The sequence below is a fragment of the Nymphaea colorata genome, chromosome 3 (assembly GCF_008831285.2).
Source record: "Nymphaea colorata isolate Beijing-Zhang1983 chromosome 3, ASM883128v2, whole genome shotgun sequence".
In the NCBI taxonomy this organism is placed as follows: Eukaryota; Viridiplantae; Streptophyta; class Magnoliopsida; order Nymphaeales; family Nymphaeaceae; genus Nymphaea; species Nymphaea colorata.
Genome location: NC_045140.1, coordinates 11,620,810 through 11,639,893, shown reverse-complemented (window position 1 = coordinate 11,639,893; position 19,084 = coordinate 11,620,810). Strand labels below are relative to the sequence as shown.

The 19,084-nt window shown below is 41.0% G+C and overlaps 2 protein-coding genes across 7 annotated transcripts; one reads left to right on the top strand and one right to left on the bottom strand.

Annotated features, from left to right (window-relative positions):
- Positions 1–333: 333 nt before the first annotated feature.
- LOC116251363 (uncharacterized) lies at positions 334–8,597 on the top strand. 6 transcript variants are annotated; one of them, XR_004171657.2, is made up of 7 exons: positions 337–643; positions 2,204–2,286; positions 3,996–4,066; positions 5,947–6,650; positions 7,177–7,709; positions 8,024–8,227; positions 8,458–8,597. XR_004171657.2 is itself a non-coding variant. In XM_031625582.2 (7 exons), exons 3-7 carry the CDS (start codon positions 4,057–4,059, stop codon positions 8,130–8,132), a joined length of 1,272 nt encoding a protein of 423 aa, XP_031481442.1. In that variant the 5' UTR covers positions 337–643; positions 2,204–2,286; positions 3,996–4,056; the 3' UTR covers positions 8,133–8,442. The 6 variants fall into 6 exon arrangements, 5 of the variants coding, with proteins under 5 accessions (XP_031481441.1, XP_031481442.1, XP_031481439.1 ...); XM_031625582.2 differs by lacking the exon at positions 8,458–8,597 and having other exon boundaries at positions 5,947–6,480; positions 6,565–6,650; positions 8,024–8,442; XM_031625581.2 differs by lacking the exons at positions 8,024–8,227; positions 8,458–8,597 and adding an exon at positions 7,791–8,013 and having other exon boundaries at positions 334–643.
- Positions 8,598–13,385: 4,788 nt separating this feature from the next.
- Positions 13,386–17,435, bottom strand: LOC116250604 (dof zinc finger protein DOF5.4-like). Its single transcript, XM_031624357.2, has 2 exons — positions 15,795–17,435; positions 13,386–14,576 (listed from the first exon to the last, which is right to left on the bottom strand). The coding sequence occupies exon 1, from the start codon at positions 16,789–16,791 to the stop codon at positions 15,820–15,822; it is 972 nt and encodes a 323-aa protein (XP_031480217.1). The 5' UTR covers positions 16,792–17,435; the 3' UTR covers positions 13,386–14,576; positions 15,795–15,819.
- Positions 17,436–19,084: the final 1,649 nt, after the last annotated feature.

Below are 19,084 nucleotides of genomic sequence, written 5' to 3'. Positions count from 1 at the left end.
ATTAGTGTCTCTTAAAATTTTATGTCTATTATCTCTTCGCGAGAATTTTCTACCTCAGCTCTTACATATGTATGCATATTAAAAGTTTATCAAGGAATCTGAAGTTTATAAAGACTTGTTTCTTTCTTTTTTCAATTACTTTCTCAAGAATTTGGTGTGTGGTGATAAGAGAACGTGGGCGTATAGCTCAAAGTGTGCCCGCATTTCAATTGTTGATCGCGACATTTTATTTATTTTATTACTTATTTGTCTATTCGTTTCGGGGGTAAAATTAAATGCGGACCTAAGATTCCTCGTTTTAAAAATTAAAAGGCACCGCAACGGAGCGATCCAGCTGCCGTTACATTATTACCACGGCAGGAAAGCCTGTAAAAATAGTGAAATTTATTATCAATCCGATCTTTTACTTGATGTTCAGGGAATGAATCGTGCTTCTGTTCATAAAACAGAGCTCCTGCTTGGAGCGTCTACTTTGTGCATCCCATCAGCCGAAGGATTCCAGGTTGGTTGGATACTCATGCGCAACTTCTTCTGGTTCCCTCTCTAGACGCGTGATTTTCCCCTTCGTTGGCCGGAGATCCACCGCCTTGACGCCGGAAATCGACCGACGACACACCTGTCACCGCCGGCCATGATAGCTCAGGTGAGTCAGCTGCCTCCCTCCCTCCCTCTCTCTCTCTCTGGTAAGAAGGAAGCTTCTGCCGATGAAATTGGACACTGTAATCGCCGATGGATTGTTCGTTGAAGTGTTCGGCAAGGACATGGTTTTTGCCCGTTGAAAACTTTTGTTTTTGTGGGTTTTGCTGTTCAAAATTTGTTAAATAGAACGCAGAGTGTGAAAATTTGACCCTCAGAAGATATACGCAATGTCAGGTGTGAGTGCAACTGTGCGAGTAAGAGGGTGCTGGAATTTGGTTTCGATGCGTTGTGCTTTCCACGGGGCATTGGGTACTGGGTTGATAATTGTATTTACTATGTTTTTGTTTTTTCCTTCTTAATTTACTTTGTTGGGCATCCTTAGGTTGCTTGTTATTTCTTTAGAGGTGTGCAGATGAAGCATCAGCGTCATATTTGAGTGCATTTCTCTCTCTCTCTCTCTCTCTCTCTCTCCCTCCCTCTACTGTTTTCCTTCTCCTTGTTCGCTTTCTCTTGGCTTTGTTTTTTGTGGGTGCCTGAGATTTGATTACTTCTGGCATCTTCTGCGGCTTTTGTTATGGTTTCCTGGGCTGTGGAAGCATCGGTGACTAAAATAATGATGGTACGAGAGATTTGACTTACACTTAGTGCTTCTTTCCCCTTCCCAAGACAAGGAAACACGCACCTGATTGCGTGATTATTGTAATGATCTTACCTTGACCTGCCTCCTGAAAAATGGATCCTGTTTTTTCTTTTGTTGTGGCACTTTGTTTTTTTTTTTTTTCCTGGGCTTTCGAGTTTGCTTTTTTGTTGGGGGCTTTCTGAAAGCAAGTCCGCTTTTGAAAAGTCAGATCTTAGGCGGTTCAACATCATCGTATAATCATCATCTTCTTCTTCGTTGTTCCTTTTCCTCATTGGTCGACTGTTCAGAAAGAGGAACGAAGTTTGGTTTTGGGGAGAGACGGATAGAACGACAGATCTTTCCCTCAGAAGATGGAGGTCGTGCGTCTTTGGTTTTAGTGTGGATGAACAGGGGAGAGAGAGAGGGGATGCTTCCTTCCTATTTTTCAGCGGGTGGAGATGGAGCCCCTATTTTCAGTAGGGTCTGTTGCGGACTTATTCCACTCTATGAGAGAGAGAGAGTCGTGACCTTTTTCTGCCAAACGTGTGAAATGGGGTTTCTTCTTCTCGATTTAGTTTCAATGTGTTCGGGATGCACCTCACTTATCCCGGAAAAGTGTGATGAGTATGGGTCCTGATTTTATGCTTCCTATTACTATGGTCCCGCGACAAATTGAAGACGGTCGTTTTTGTTTTTACCTGGTTTATTTCCACATCGCCGTCTCCTGAAAACAACGTTTTTTTGGTATTATAGCCTAGCGCCTTTGAAGTTGTACTCCTCAACAGAAAAAACTTTTGGGTTTTCGATCTTTGCGGTTTATTAGGTGGTTAAAGTCACCTGCTTATCCGGAAAAAGTGGGAGTTCGTTGGTATATCCCAGTTTGTCTGGATAACTAGTAGTCACACAACAAACATTCACGTGGACGATTCTTTTATTTTCTCGCAGAATTTTACGGTGCCTTTGGGAGAGTGAGACTGTTGATATCTGATTTCTTACTGCAGAAGTATATTCGATGCCTTCAGAAACTGGTAAGAAACACCTTTTATTTTTTGGCTTTTTCCTCTTTTTTGGCGTTGAGTTGGGAAAGTAGATTATTTCTTCTTCTGGATCTCGTCTCTAGATATGCAAATCGAAATTAGATTAAACCAATTTCTATTTGATATACATGTGGTGTGGAAACTTTTGTTTCTTTTGTTCCCCTTTCTTTTGGCGGTTTGTGTAGAAATGGGCAAGCACAATAGGATGCAGAAGAAGCCAATGTAGTAGTTTAACTACCTCATTCACCTTCTCGTTTTCTTTTATCCCCTTCTTAACCTTCTTTTTGTAGTGTACCTTGATTATCGAGATATGTGGGATAAGTTGGGATATTGATATATGAAGGAGTGGATGTTCCAGTTTACTATATCTATCCGTATTGCAGCACCAACCACCAAGAAGAAAAAGAAAATGAAAAATTGCCTTACTTGTACAGCTTTACATGCTGATGTAGTTGGATTGGAAGCTTTTGTGGAGGTTAACTTTGAGTCGTTTTCTTGGAGATGACTTTTTCATTGGATTTCCAAAGATTGTCTGATGGTTGGTGCCATTTTTTCTGAGTCTGGATGGTGGGACATCATTGGATCTGATTCTTCTGAATAGCATTTATGTTGCCACAGTTCTTTTTTGTGCTTCTGTTGTCTTGCCTTTCTTCTCAATCTCCGAGGCCTATAACTTGCTCTTGTTGACCGTTGCAATGTATCTCATGTTTGGACGCTGTTTCGTTTACCATTGGCTACAAAATATTGTAAAAGTTAGATCATGTAATGTACATCGCGTGATATCCCAAAATGGTTGCACCCAAGGACCCCTTTAGAAAGTTCTAGAATGCCCTGATGTACATGGGAGCAGGACATTTTTAGAAATTGGAATATATGCCTTATCTGAGATGTACACATCCCAAAATCCACATATCAGAGGAGCTGAGGACCCTTAACACCCTGATTAATTAGTGATCTTTAGCCCTTTCTTTTTCCTTCTTTTGTTTAGTGGATGGTACAGATTTGGAAGGTGTTTTGAGTTAGAGATTCTTGTATATGAGATTATCAGGAATGTAGACTGTCGGATCATATATCAAACTCATAGTTATGGCCTAAGTATTGAGACAAAAGGCTGTGTAATACCAACGGGAAGTGATTAAATACCATTGTCCAGTTTGCTGGAGCGCATATATGGACAAAGGTTGAACATTCTAGTGGTCCGTTGGATTTCTAATGATGGATCAGTGATTGATCTGATCTCTGTCACCTTTTTGTCTTTAATATAAGCTTTTTTGGTTTTGGCTGGTGGGCTGGTGGATGTTTTTGTATTTTGCCAAAAAGACGAAAAGATTCTACCTGTTTATGTTTTTTTCTTGATGCTTTCTTTTTTTTTTTACTGTTTAAATTATTTATTAACTGTATTTGTTATTAGCCGCACCTTCTCTTCAGTTGCATTTTAAATGAGTTCCCTTATAATAAAAGCGATATTATGTGACTGTGTTAAGAACTGTTAAGTGCTCTGTTGCCCAGTGATACTGTACTTTATGCATTATTGTTTAGTTTCATTGTGCAAAATTTATTCCTTAAATGGATGCCTTCTGCTGTTGGATTTCGTTTTCTCTAGCTTGGCCATTCCATAATATTTTTGATAAGCAGACTTGTCCATCATGTATTCTTAGACCTGGTGAATACCCTTATAAGACAATGTGGATAACTTGCAGGTCTCCAGTTCAGAGTTCATACTCAATGACGACATTAGATTGTGGAGCACGTTCCTAAAAGATGAAACTAGGTACACATGCATATACATATATGTATATATTTATGTATGTATGTATATGTATGGCTTATTAGTTCTGTTATTTTCCCTGGTTGACATGGATATTTTGCACTGGTGTGGAAAATGAGTATTGTTTTTGCAGTTCTTATTTTTGTCATATGAAATTGTAAATTGTTACCATCTTGTTCTTGTATTATTTTTTCTTCTTCTTTGACAAAATTGCAAGTGAATTCAAGCAGGCCATTTTTAACTTGTCAGTTTTAATCCTTTGCATGTGTCTTGCAGACTAATGAACTTTGAACTAAACTGATATTTTCTATTACATCTTTCTGTTTATCCCACGTTGGAGTTAATGTATGGATAACTGGCTCTTTTATTTTTCACATCTCATATAATGGAAAAGTTGAAAGATATATACCACACGATTGATTATTTCACTTACACAGACAAGTGCATGTGTTTGGCTTACAATTTGCTGCCAAATGGACACCTGACTGTTTTCTAAAAAAAAAAATCACTTAAAGCAAAATATCCTCATTTGTTTTTCTGATTGTGTATATTTGCTCCTATATAAAAAAGTTATTGGATCATCATTGTTAGAAGTGGAACCTTTTCACCTCAAGGAAATATTTAGAGATCTCATTTTCATTGTTAAAATTGATAAATTGGCACTACAAAGAAGCAACTCGTGTTTCTCAAGATGTACTCTATCTGATGAAAGAACTTTTCATATTGGACAGAATGTAGACCTAACTTTGGTTATGACCTTTCATTCTGTTGTGTTTGCTGACAAGGGTAGGCTCATTACTGATCTTGGTGGAAGAAACCTTTCTGATTTACCAAAAGAAATTTAAATTTCTTTCTTCAACATGCACACACACACTTTCTCTGTGAGCTTTTTGAGTTGAATTATGTAAGGTTTCATAGCTCGTCCTGTACCTCATGTTTCTCACTCTGCATATATCTCTGCACTTTGTCCTAATTTTTCAAAGAGCCTATGTCTTATCAATGCTGTAAAATGAACTTAAGTTATAAGGAAGTCAAACAACAGTCTCCTCATCATGGTATATAGGCTACAGTTCTTTTTGCGATATTTAATGGTGCTATATAGGTTATTGTTTAATAAAGCTGGCAAAATTTCCATCCAGGGTGGATGGGCCTTTTACCCTAATAGTATGGTAAATATTTTAGTTTAATAGGCTGGATAGCTTTAGAGGTAGCATGTTTGGGGTTTTAACCATTGTCACAAAAAACTCGTTTTATTAAAAAAAAAACACGCGTATAAAACGTGAAAAACAAGTCATTTGTATAAAACGTGAAAAAAACGTGTCTTTTAAAAAAAAGGCCAAAGACCAAAAACACGGACGATACCCGTATTATATGTATTATACCTTTTTTTTGCTGTTTTTTTGACTTTTTTTTTCGTTTTTTTATTAATTTTTATTTTTTTATAATTTTCAAGATTTATTAAATGTTTTAAATTTTTAAAAAATTCGCCGAGATATACAACTTTGCAGTATTATACCAGATAAATTCTTCGCCGTATAATACCCGTACACGTTTTTTGTGACAATGAGTTTAGACCAAGAAAAGTAGTCTCAGCTAAAGTTTTTATAATAGAGATTCTTTTGATATCATATTCCTGTCTGCAACATGTGAAGAGGGGCTGTGTAAGCTGCTTCTGTTTTTCCGGGTAAGCTGCTCTTGTGTTGAAATATCTCCAGCTAAGATATATGAAGCTGTTTTTGTTGTGCACTTGTCTTGATTTTCTGTTTTAGATTTTAAATTTTCTGAAATGTTATCTTTCATAACTTTTCTGATTACTTTTCAATGTCTTACATATTTATTCTGCTATATGAAGTCCTAAATCTTGAACCCTGCTTTGGTTGCAGACGGCAAAACTGGTTGTTACAGATCATCGCTTTCTATCCAGAATTCAGAATGTCTTGATAAGAAGTGCATGGAAACTGGGAAACAAGGGTTTGGTACTCAGGCAGGAGGAACAGGAAAAGATGGACCTATGGCCATATCAAAATCCAAAGTTCTTGATACAATTGCTAATCAGGTGACTTCTGAAGTATATATTGGAGATAGTGAACCTGGATTTGGATTTATTCATGGAGTTGCCAATAAAAAAGATACAGTTATCGGAAGTCAAAATGAGAATGAATCTTTTCCTAGCTGCAAAACAAAATTTCTGGAATCTGAATTATACACTGAAAAAACTATAACAGAAGTATCTTCTAAGCTGATCGCATGTTATAAGTCTGGTTCCTGTTATGTTATAAAGGACATCTGTGTTGATGATGGAAAGCAATCAGAAGAAAAACATCTCATAGAGAATCATGACACAAATGAGAAGCTTTCTACAGGTCTCACACAAGTAGATATTGATGCAGAGGATGAGTTGTCCACGAAACTTGTTGGTAAAATTACTCCACTGGTCAAATGTGGAATTGATTCTAACAGCACGTTGGAAAAGGATAAAGTGTTAAACTATGTGGATTCAGGTAATGGGACACCTAAGGATGGTGATCTTGAAGAGCTATTTGATGCAGCAGGGCATTCAAATGATTCCACCATTCCTTCTAATCAGGTATTATATGCAATACTGTGTTCATGCAGCTTTGATTTTATTAGGATAGCTTAACAAAAAATCATCCAAACTCATACCAGAAATTTTGCTACTTTTTGGTATCATGTCTATTGTGCTTATTTGAGCCTGTTTAGTGCATTCAGATCTTGGCAACTAAGGTAATAGGGCCACTGAATATGCTCACTTTGGCTTAACAGCCTCAAGAGTTAGCAATGAAGTTTCAGCTCTCAATATGCTGACTTTGGCAAAGCATGGGGCACTTGCTCCATGTTTTCTCATGGCTAGTTAGTCATCTGTAGGTTCAAATAGTTTCTCTTGAGTTTTCAGAGATTCAATTCCTTGGGAACAATAACTGGCACCGATGGTTTCGCAGGAGACTGAGTGTGGATAAGGAGTTTTTCCACGTGCATTCACACACACACACACACACACACACACAAGAGTGCACTTCTTAAACCATAACCAATCTGGTTGTACTGCTAGACGCACATGTATAGTGTCACAAAATAGTATTTTTTGAGTGCAGGTTGAGGGTCATGTGGCAACTGCACCTGTGAATGTTGCCAATGAAAAAGATTTAGAGGGCAAGACAGAACACTCGCAGAGCAAAAAAAGTGCCAAAGACGAACAGTTTTTGCAATTTAGTAGCAAGATAGGTAACAAAAGCATCACTTTTACTTTTGATCCTTCCATGCCGCCACCTTCATTCAACAATTGTGGTAATGAGGAAGAAGAAAAAGCAGCAGCAGCAGCAGCCAGTGGCAGACAGCCTGAGCATCACCACGTTCATAGTTTAGCAGAACTATGTCTTCAAGAGCGTCGCTCATCAGATGAACCAACTTCGTCCATGGGCTCAAGCTGCCATGTTCCAGAGGAACTGAATGGCATGCAAGGAAGAAACCCGAGCTCAGATCCTGGAGAGGTATCTGAGAAGTTGCAACCTGGGGTGCGCTCCATGTCAGCATCCATTACATTCTCAGGCCCAGTTCAGTACTCTGGAAGCATCTCTCTGCGATCTGACAGCAGCACAGCCAGCACCCACTCATTTGCTTTCCCAGTGTATGTTCAGTTTCTTATTCTTTTCCAGTGTTGGTGGATGGTGATACTAGTGTAACTAATGTCTGACCTTTTAGATAAAAGGCTTAATGAAAAACTGGGGATAAGCATGTGAGCGGACTTAGCAAATTAAGTTGCTTCACTGGCCAATATTGTTCCTTCGGGATTTGGCTCAACTTCCGTTCGTTGGCCCTGAAACTGAGCAAATAAGGATGTGCCTCATTTCCATAATTCCATTTTTGACTAGAAAATGCTGTTATCATGGTTCTAAAGATAATAAGATTGATTGTTAAACATGACATGATTTGTTTTTGCAGATTGCCGGCAGAGTGGAATGGTAGCCCAGTAAGGATGGCAAAAGCAGATAGTAGGCAGTTTAGAAAGCACAGAGGGTGGAGAATGTCACTTCTATGTTGTAGATTCTGAAGGCTAGTTGGTTTGAGTGATGGTCTGGTGTTGTCTTGAGGCAGCATGTGATGTGAGCGAGAATTCCATCTTCAAGTGGTTGGCCATGTTGATAGGTGGGAATCATGATTCAAGTTGACAGTTTCACATTTATATTATATTTAATACACGTCCATTTTTTCTTTCCTTATACAAAAACGAACATGAGATGGCCTTGCTGACTGGCTGGTATGGTATTGTTGGTTTGATTTCCATGCCTTCTGCTTATACTTTTTGGCATGTGGAGTCGAACAACATTGGTGTCGAAATTATTTCATCTTGGTGCCGTGTTCTTCCTTTGTAACAGTGATTGAACGCGGGCGAATAAGCGAACTGAAGATTTCATGACTTCAAAATGCATATTAGACTTATTGTGGAAGTCGAAACTGAGCATAATCTTTTGTAGGTGGAGAGGCTTAAACTATTTTGCCAATCGGGTGTTTGCCAATGCACAGGACTGATGCATAATTTCATGCATGTTGAAGACCTTCCCGGGAAGATTACGTTGTATATTTAAGATCTTCGCAGAACAAGTGTTTACTCTTAAAAACTTCACGTCTAGATCATTTGGAGAAAAGTTCCAAAGACACGTTCCAAGTTGTCTGATTTAAGTGGGCATCACCTTAACTTCTTGCTTATAGCGAACTGCTGGTTTGAGAACTGTGGATTTTAGGATAGGGTCTGACTTGAGATTCATCAATTTGATGCAAGAATTACAAATTCATGACGTAATCCGTGCATCTTTCAAACAAATATTGTGGATCTTCTTTAGAAATCCAAGGATATGGACTTAAGATTCTAAAATCACAACGCTTCAGATTTTAGATCTGAGACAGTAAAAAACCCTAATATTAGGTGCTAAAGGTGGGAATCCAGTGTCGGCCATCTCCGAATCTTTTAGCTGTTTACATTAAATAAAATAAATAGGCCGAACTGACTAGGTTCTGTAGTTCACAAGAAGAAAAAAAACTGATTTCTCAAGAGCAACAAAAAGAGACGAGAAAAAATTACAGTAAAAACAAATCTGCACATACGTTTATACACAGGCGCGCACATATGCGCAGGTTTGTAAGAGAGAGAGAAACAGAAATTTTTAAGTACTAGACATTTAGATGCTACGGACAAAAGAACAATTTCAGCTCATGATCTTTTTTAGATCGGTAGTTAAAAAAAAAAAATACTAGATGACAAATGCACCTCATTACTTTTCAATCATTGTTTTTTTCTTAACCAAAAATCAAAGGTTGAAATTGTTCTTTACACGTCCAACATCTAAATTTCTAGCACCTACCAATCTCTCGCAATGGTTTCATAACATCAAAATCTGCGTGCGATGTTTTCAGTCACAATTTTCATGGAACTTTTAGCGAAAGAAAAAACTTAGAATCTGGTAGCAGTCCGCTGGTATATATATATATATCATTACCACGTGCAGATTATGCAAAAAGATGCAACCCTGGTATGATTATGGTCAGGAGGCGACCCACCAACCAATGTGCATGGAGCTCCAGCTGGAAGGTTATAGTTAGCATAAAAGTAATTCATGTGAATTAAGTAGAGTGAACTTAGACTGATCTTCAATGATTCACATGAATTAATTGGTAAGTTGCTATTTTCTTAGTAAGAAATCAACTGATTCAAACCATTCAATTTGAATTTCTGGCAGTGCTTGGAAGCAGGAAATACGCTTCTAAGTGCACCATTAACACTTCAGCCTAGAATGGTAACTATCATTAGAACTACGGCCAAGTCATGGTGCTCTCTCCTATGGGCTCATCTTTGTCCGAGACAGACATTTACTAAACTCCACATTCACCACCAGACGGCCTCAAAAAATACTCTTCTTTCTGGCCTTTCTTCCCAAGAAAGGCACAAGCTGAAGCTGAACACAACATGACATACAGACAGGTCCGCAAATGGGTCAGATCCAGGACAGCTGAATACAGCCGAGGTCAGTTAGTTAGATTGGTACAGCAAAAAATGCCAAAACCCTTGTACTGGGCGCGGCCTGTACATGCAAATCCATGCACAAATGTCTCTTTAACTTGGTAGCATTGAGCTGGCTGATTAGCCCATGTGTATGCAATGCTGCAAGGCGAGGCGACACAACACGTGACACTTCTCATGGTTGGTATGCAAGGTGGCTGTGGGTCTCTTTCCAGAGAATAAAAGTATGTGGATGTTGAGTACTTACATAACTACTCATTCTTGCAAATGTTTAGGGCTTTACATTCGCTGAACTTGAACTCAACTCGACTTGACTCATATCTTGCTCAGATCGGGATCGAGTCAAGTTGTACAGTTTAAACTCAACCCGTTTAAGCTTGTTTACCAACTCCCATTTAACCTGATCTCTTTTCTTGGTTTTAAGTTTGGAAATTACAAACCAAATGAATAAATGGCTTACTCGAGATTAATCGAGTCGAGTTCATATAACTCAAACTTGTCTAGTTTATATAAGCTTTATGTTTTCAGTTAAGTTCGAGCTCGACTCGTTTAACAAACTGAACTTGTTTTCAGTAGGCACTACTAGTTGTACAGTCTTACAAATGTTAAAAGTGAATCGTATGTGCATATTAGGCTTCCGATTCATAAGTCACAACGTGCATTAGCATTTCGAGGAGGAGGAGTACGATAGACCAGAAAAATTTTCATCTCTTTCTCCATTGGGAAATTGGTTCCAGCTCCTCCAATTCACGACCCACAAATGCTTTCATTTTCAATGTCCTAAAGCACAGGAAAATGATTCATTCACTTGAAAATTTGGTTCTTCCTACCATCGTACTTTCCATCTTTCTCTAGCCTGTTTTATGGATCAAACCTCTTTGATGTTCTGAGTCTGGATTCTGCCAAAGATCAAACTCTTGACCATGCCTTTTCCTTCAGAAGAAAATTTTTGGAATGTGACTCTTATCAATATATGAAATTGTTGTCTGTCAATCTTTTTGATCCTTCAAATGCCCAGTATTTTATTCTTACTGGAGGATCCAGAAACTGATTTTTACTAAACAACCCCTATGAATCACAGCAGTGAAGAAAATTTTTCCAGGAAGAAGAAAAGTCAGAATCAATGTTATCCACATTTTCCTCCCATTAAGGATATACTGCATCAGTCCTTGGCCTTATTTCCACTTGAAGTTCCTCTTATTAGATTCACTTTCAAATTTGAACAGTAGAATCCAATGTCTTGTTTATGCTGAGAATGCCCATTGGCCATGAACTTTCATTTACTGAGTATTCCATATCTTGTTGATCATGTTTAATAATGAAAACCAAATACGACTAATGATCGCCTCAAGGAGCATAGCTCAAACGGGCAGGCCTAGGGTGTGTATGTGGAACGTCTCTGGTTAGTCTCGCAAGGGGCTATGTTCATGTACCATAAGGGTAGGGGTGCGGGAAGGGCGGATCATGCATGCAAATTGAAGCACGTGGATATATCTCACCAACTAGTATCGACGCAGCTCTACACCCTAGGGTAAGGGGCAGGAGGTGGGCTTCAGCTCTCATTTACTCTCACTTAGGCGTTGGGATTAATCCTCCTCATGCAAAATATGCTTATTGATCTGATGCAGATTCACGCAGAAACATTGCTTGCAAATCTTAACCAATTATTTAGATCTGATAGTTACTTTTCAAGAACCAAATCCAAACTCCAAATCCTATTGCTTGCATATAATTAATTAGTTGGATGTGCTAATGGCCACCATCTGAACCATTTATATTCCTGATTTGGCTCTCAAAACGTGATCAGCCTATTCTTGGTAGAACCACTGGAAAGGTCACTGTTATTGCTTTATAATTGACATCTATATGTAGTTCACATGACCCTGGATGCATTTAACCTTTTCCAATATGAAGAAATGCTAGTGGTCTTCTTTTTCTGGTGCAAAACCCATTTAGTGTAAGTAATCCGTTAAATAAACTAGATCTTGAATACAGGTCATACTAGTCCTTGGTATTAATTAAACTATATACTTATATATAATGCTAAGTTTGGGCCCTTTATAGGCTGAAAATCAAATCCAATCCATTTCTATTATTTGTCTTCTTTTTTTAGCTCATATTTGTATGTGCTCCCTTCCTATTTCTTCTATGTTGTGGGGGTGAAGACCAAGAAATCTGTAGCTTTTGCTACTTTCTTCAACCATATCAAAATGATAGAATCACTAAGTATCTCACATGTTCTTGTTGTTTCATGTCTTCTGACACTATCAAAGACATAGCCAACAGATTCTCATCCATCTACTAAAGGGTTGGATTTAAGAGCTTGGAGTTGAAAGAGGTCAAAAGTTCAATATCTAAAGTGCGTCTCTTGGTACCAGAGCTTGCAGCAAGCCTATTAAGAAGACTTTGCACTGCAAACAATACATGCCTGGCAGCTGTAGCTTGATAACAGGGGGCCAAACTTTAAGCTAGGCCTGACTGTTTACTTGATGAACAGTTACATGATTGTTGTGTCACGTGGACACCCAACTCACGGTGTCGTATCCTGTTACGCGTCACAATTACCGCATCCTTTAGGGGTCGTTTGGCTAATGAAATGGTAACATATGGTTTCATGAACATGCCCCAAAAATTGGGCAGGTTCATATAATGCAAGGCATGAATCTGCCTAAATTTTTTGGAGCAGGTTTGAGGAATAGTATGTTATTGTTTCATTAACCAAACAACTTCCTTAAGAGCCATTAGGCAACAGTAACAGACTGTTAATGTCCCATGAATCAATCTTAAAATGTGAAGCAAATTCTTGAAATAATGTGAAACAATATTCCATGAATCTGCCTTATTTTTTAAAACAGATCCATGAAACAGTAACAATGTATTACTTTTACAAAACCTTGCCTTAGGATATCTCTATCCATCGTGTATGTTTTTGTTACCTGTCGAGAGTATAAATGTTGCGGGCAGTGGCGGTGCTGCATATGAGCTAGGAAGGGCACATGCACTCTATAGACATGCCAAATCTCAAAAGTATATATAATATTATAAATGGCCAATAAATTTTCAGCTCTGATTGGTAGACAACAAGATTTAGGCCTTGTTCAACTTGAAATCCTCAACACCAAACCATCCAGCTGAGCCCATGCGGGTGCAACACCAAACCATCCAGCTGAGGTCTCACGTTTGAATCTTGTAGGGTTCATATCTTAGTCTGCTTGGAGATGAAAAATGTTTTGAATTCGAAAGGATGTGTGAATGAAAGAAACATAAAATGTATAAAAGCCACGGAGGTAAAATGTGAATTTGAGTCTCTAAAGAACTGAGAGGTACACATAAACTAAATTACATGAACTATAGGAGATGAATTCAGGTTTGCAAAACCCAATTGGCTTATGCTCTAAACATATCTTCCTCACAAGGAGCTGCAACTTGAAAATTTTTGGTACATTTCATGTGCAATGTCAACATACAAGCTACACCATCTTGTTGAATGCGGCCCACTGCACTGCACTGAATAATTTGAATGTCTAAGTTGACAGGTGTCACGTCCTATGCCGGCTTTCTACCTGACATGGCTCCCGACATGTACCATCGAGCCGGATTACCGCCCAAATTTCGAATGAAGAAGCCAATTGTGTTCTGCCATCTCCCATTCCCATCCCTACTATCTTCATGCTCCTTTGATTTGAAATGGATCCCCACCATTGTTCTCTGGTTTTTCCCTTAAAGATGTGACTTACATAGTTTATTTGATGAAAAAAGTGTGGGCCACTAAGCGAAAACATGGTATATAGAACGTCACAATTCAAAAATTACAACGTGTCGTAAGTCGGCATGCGAATTAAGACGCGAATTTAATACCTATTAATTGATAGACAAGTGTCAAGTGATGGCTCAGCCCTTGACACTTTAACATGCTTACTCAATCTTTTGCCAGATATTTTCTTAGCTCCAACACTGGAATATGATCCCACCCACTAGCACTAAGTTGAGTTGACCCTGCTGATGACTGTGGAGCGGGCCGGAGGCAGCGCCCTGCAGTTCTCTTGCCTGGAACCAGGGCACCTTGAACGAAGCCAGCCGGAGCGGCCGCCGTGCCCTGCCGCCTCACCGCCAACCAAACGGAATCGTTCTAACCGCCAATCAAACGGAATCCCCAGCTTCGACACCATCAATCTTGAAGGTGGGTTGCAACTGGGAGACCTAGAGCCTCTACAACTTGTATGGACGGCCGGAATTTGTAACATGATTTGGTGGTGTATGATGTGTCCGGATGATCTGAGCCTGGTTCGGCTACAGGGCACACACTAAACATGCAGGCAACTAAGTTTCACAGTGTGTTTGGCATGAAAGAGAATTCCGTTCTTGGAGAATTTTCCTTCCTTCTTCACCGCAGCTCTGTTTCTGTTTCATGAACTGCTCACCATCAATCAAATCCGGTACACCTTCAGCAGTATCAGTAGTTACGCTTCCGTCACGCCACTGCATCAGCAATTTACGGTTTAGTTAGGACCGGACTGTTTGGTTTCAAGGAAAAACTTTTCAGCTGAGAAAATTTTTCATATCTTGGTGGGGAATCTCAGACTTTCAAATTCTCAGCAAGGGTAAAACATTGTTCTGCTCCGAAAGAAAAGGAATCTTTAGAAACATCGTCACGATCTACAGAAATCTCTCTCTCTCTCTCCCCCTCTCTTTTACCATCACCAGCAGTATGCCACCACCCCCATAGCCATCACCATATTCACCACCATCCTCTCCAGCTCTCATCAGGAAAACTTCTCTTAACTTTACAAACACGAAAGAAAGCAAAGGCAAAGCAAAATTTGATTGGTAACGGAGAAAATAAATCAGATGAAAAAGTTTCCATGGGAGCTTGTCCTGCAGCTTTTATTTTCCTTCTTAATGCAATCATGGAAAGCCTGAATCCCAGCAAACCAGTAACTCTTCTTCGTAATTCGACCGAGGCAGCGGAAAGGAAAAGAAAAACAAAAAAACAAAAAACAAAACAAAACAAAACAAAGATCGTCGGCCAACCAATTTCGTGTTTCCTGGGATGAATTTCGAGGGGTTCATGAACTAGAAACGCGCATTGCTATTAAGGACCAACATCCAAATTTCTGGATAAATGAATGCCTCCAAGTTCACGAACTTCGAGATCTCCATGTAGGCGCGAGAAGAACACGTATAAAGACTATAGACCCACAGGTGAATTCCCCAATAGTTTTTTTCCAGATTTATGAAGCAGAGCTCACGAAACCGGTGACAGAGTTGCAGGCCAGAGCACAACCAAAATGCGACTCCAAGCCGGAAGAATCGGAAGACAGTGCCACAGAACCTAACCCAACCAGACGGGCAGAAGAATAAGAAATTAAAGCAGGGAATGGTGTGATGTGACCGCCATTAATTTACATGTTAGCGAACTCGATCGGCAATTAACAACATAAATAACGGCCACCGGCAGGAATGGTTATCAGCACAGAGAAGTAACATACTTTTTTTCTATATAAAATATTTACTCGTATTCTCATTAATGAAAATTCAAGGAAAAAAAGCCCTGAAAAAAAAAAAAAAACTGGTTTTACGTTAGTTGCAGAGAGAAACACAATCCAAACATATACCCAGAAAGAGGAAAAATTAAAATTTACAAAGAGGTTGGAATATCCTTCTTCCATTCTTTTTACTTTTTTTAATATTTTTTACCTTCTTGGGAGGGGTGGAGGGGATTCTACGGAAGGTAGAGAGGGTGATGGTCGTGATCCGCCCATTGATTCTGGCTCCAGTAGGTCGGATCGACGGTGGCGGGGAGGTCAAACAGGGCAGGAGGAGGGTCGCCGTGGGATTGCCACTCTAAAGGCGCCAGCCGCCCGTGGATCGCTGTCAGATCGTCGACGGCCGGCGGGGGCAAGTCTGCGTGCTCCTGGCCGAGCGTTGTCAGCTCGTCCATCTTCTGGTGGTGGGACTTAAAGGGGAAGCCGGGGAAGTTGAGGCCTAGACCCGCTCCGATGCCGGCAGAAGGTATGGTGGCAGCGAGATTTCCGGAGATAAGGCTCGTGAAGCTCCCGGTCTCTGGAAAGATGCTGCCGGAGTTTAGGCCGTCCGAGGGGATGTCCAGCATCGCGGACGACTCCAGAACCGAAGGGCTGGGGCTGGGGTTTGGAAAGAGTCGGGGCTGTGGGAAGCTGAGGATCTGGTCGATCAGCGAACCGGAGGGAGGAGGCGGTGGCTGAGGAGAAGGAGCAACAGGGAGGGGAGGCGGCGCCAGGGGAGACGTTTCTGGGAGCGGCCGGATGGCGGGTGCGACGGAGACGGACGAGGAAGAGGCGTCGGTGGCAGTGAAGCTGGAAGTGTCGCTACTGGAGCGTGAGGAGGCCTTGCCGGCGGAAGATGACTGTTTCTTGGGGCGATCGTCCGAGGCGGACTTCGTCTTCGAGCGCTTCGTTTTCCGGCAACCTCCTCCGACGGGTACGTTCCGGAGGACGCCGCCCTTGGTCCAGTAGCGGCGGCAGCTCTTGCAGAAGTGCCGGGGCTGGGAGAGGTTGTAGTTGTTGTAGTAGCAGAACTTGGTGTTGAGCGAGTCGCAGCGCGGGCACTTCAGCGCCTGATGGGTCGGTTGGGGCCGCAGTCGCCGGTCGCCGAGGATTCTACCACATCCGGCGGCGATCGACCGAAGCGATGGGGCCCCGGAAGGATCCTGCATCCCTTTCAAAGTGATTCGCCGGCAAGAACTCCGACACCTCCCTACTGAATTCCGACTCAAAATGGCGTGAAATCCCACGCCAACTTTCTCACTCTCCGGTAACAACTAGTCGGGGAAAAAAAAAAAACTCATAAAAAGGCGCCGGATTCCTCGTCACCAAAAACTGACCCTTCGCCCTCAGGAACGCCCTCTAGGACTCGAAGCCAAGCAAAACCTCAATGCAGAGTACAGAAGCGCCTCCAAAAACATGCCTGAAACTTCACCGACTTGCATCGCCCCGAACGACAGCCGCTCCCCACTCAGAATTCGGCAGCCGACGATCGTTTATGACACTCCCCAAGAAAAAAAAGCCGGCCAAAAAACTCAGAAATCGGCTCCAAACTCCAAAGGAGCACGCCGGCGCCCGATAGCTCAAAAATTTTCTCCGGGCGGCACGATTTACAGAAGCGAAAGCCGCTGCGACCTTTGGAACCCCTGGAGTTCACGTCAGCGTGAGTTCTCGCTTGTTAATTCGTCGGAAAATCACGATCCCAGCAGAAGACAACGTCGATGTCGGTCGTGAAATTTTCGGGGCCACGCTCACCGTGCCCGACGATGGTTGAAGAAGAAGCAAAAATCCAGACATCGTCCTCACAAAAATATCTTTTTATTCGAAATTTTCTATATTTTCCGCACACTTATCATTTTAGAACATAAATTACAAAGCTCTCCCTGACGTTTCCCCGTAACCGCAGCTTCATCCTTTATCGGCTCCCTGACCATCAAGTATCTTAAGCCGGATCTCTCGAAACGAGACCCGACCCATATCCAAAAAATGGATCTGGTCCCTAGGATATATATATAGACCCATATCCAAAAACTGGATCTGGTCCCTAGGATATATATATATATATATATGTGTATATGTACACCCCTAAGCTATATAGGTGAAGAATTTGAGGTTAAAAATTTTGTCATTTTCTATTTTGCCGAATCGGATTTGGACCCCACCTTATTGACCAACCAAGAATGATTTGAGAGTGTTGCTCAATTGAGATTCAGAAACACAGAGAAAGATCGGGACTTTGGCTCTTAGGATGAGGATTATCGATTATTGACCGACTTAATTGTCGAACTCCTTTCCTTTGAAGAGATATCCTAAGAGCTTGTCTTAACTGCTCTCTCTTAGAGAGAGAGAGAGATTGAGAGATTTTGACTAGCGTTTCCCGTTAAAGTTGTAGAAGATGGAACCTGTTTGTAGTTATCGTTGCCTGAAATGTATGAGAGAGTGAGTTCACATGAACACATGATTTTCCAAAGGCTCATATATATATATTCATTGGAGCAGTCGTCCCTCGCGCCGTACCGGGGCGCGGACCCGAGATAGAAGACCCGCAGGTCCGTACCCAGGGGCGGTGGGCGTATTCTTCTTATCGTCCGTCCGACGCCGACACGTGGCGCGACAGGAACCGTCCCATTGCTTCACACCTTCCCGAATCGTCCTGTCGGCCATCTGCTCAGTGGCTCTGTTTCCTCCACGTAGCCTCCTCCCATTGGCTGATTCCTTTAGTGCTGGGCCCCCATCGACCCTCTTTCTCTCGTCACTGCGCGTGAAAATCCCTACTCTTTCCACTGTTTGTCGCTCATATTACAAACATGCCCTAGAATTAAAAATCAGAAAAATATCACCTACAGTATAGTGCCATCTCCCACTGCCAGTCATCGGCCTCAAATTAAGAACGTATCGGAAACTCAACGATGCGCATGGGCGTGTTTTGGTATTATGACGAGACGAGTTGGTTGGATGTCTCATCAATCTTATCTTATTTATTAGTAAAACGTTTGATTACTTTGTATTTTTATTCTTTAGTTTCTCTTTACCGTATATGGTTTATGGTTTGGGCTTCTTCTTTTGTCAAGTTTTTCATTCATAGGTGTGTTTGAAAGTTTTGGATTTGAAATCCCTTCTATGTAGGACTTGCAAAATAATTAAAGACCAGATTTCACCGTCATGCAAACAAAAGAGGATTTGAAATCCTCAATTTGTGCGGAGGCTAAATCGTTAGATTTGCGGTTCGGTGGCTTCTTGTCATCGGATTTAAAATTCTTAATGCAGCGTAAACAAACGCCTCCCGTAAATTTTTTTCATGACGCAACGCTTTCTACGTGCCAATGTAGATGTTGTTATCGATATCGACGACATTGCATAGATAGGTGCAGTGCATTTTTAGTGTATGGATTAAAAATATAATATCATGCGCAATATTGTATCTTTTAGACGAGCCAACTTGTGTGCACGGGCTCGTGGGTGGCG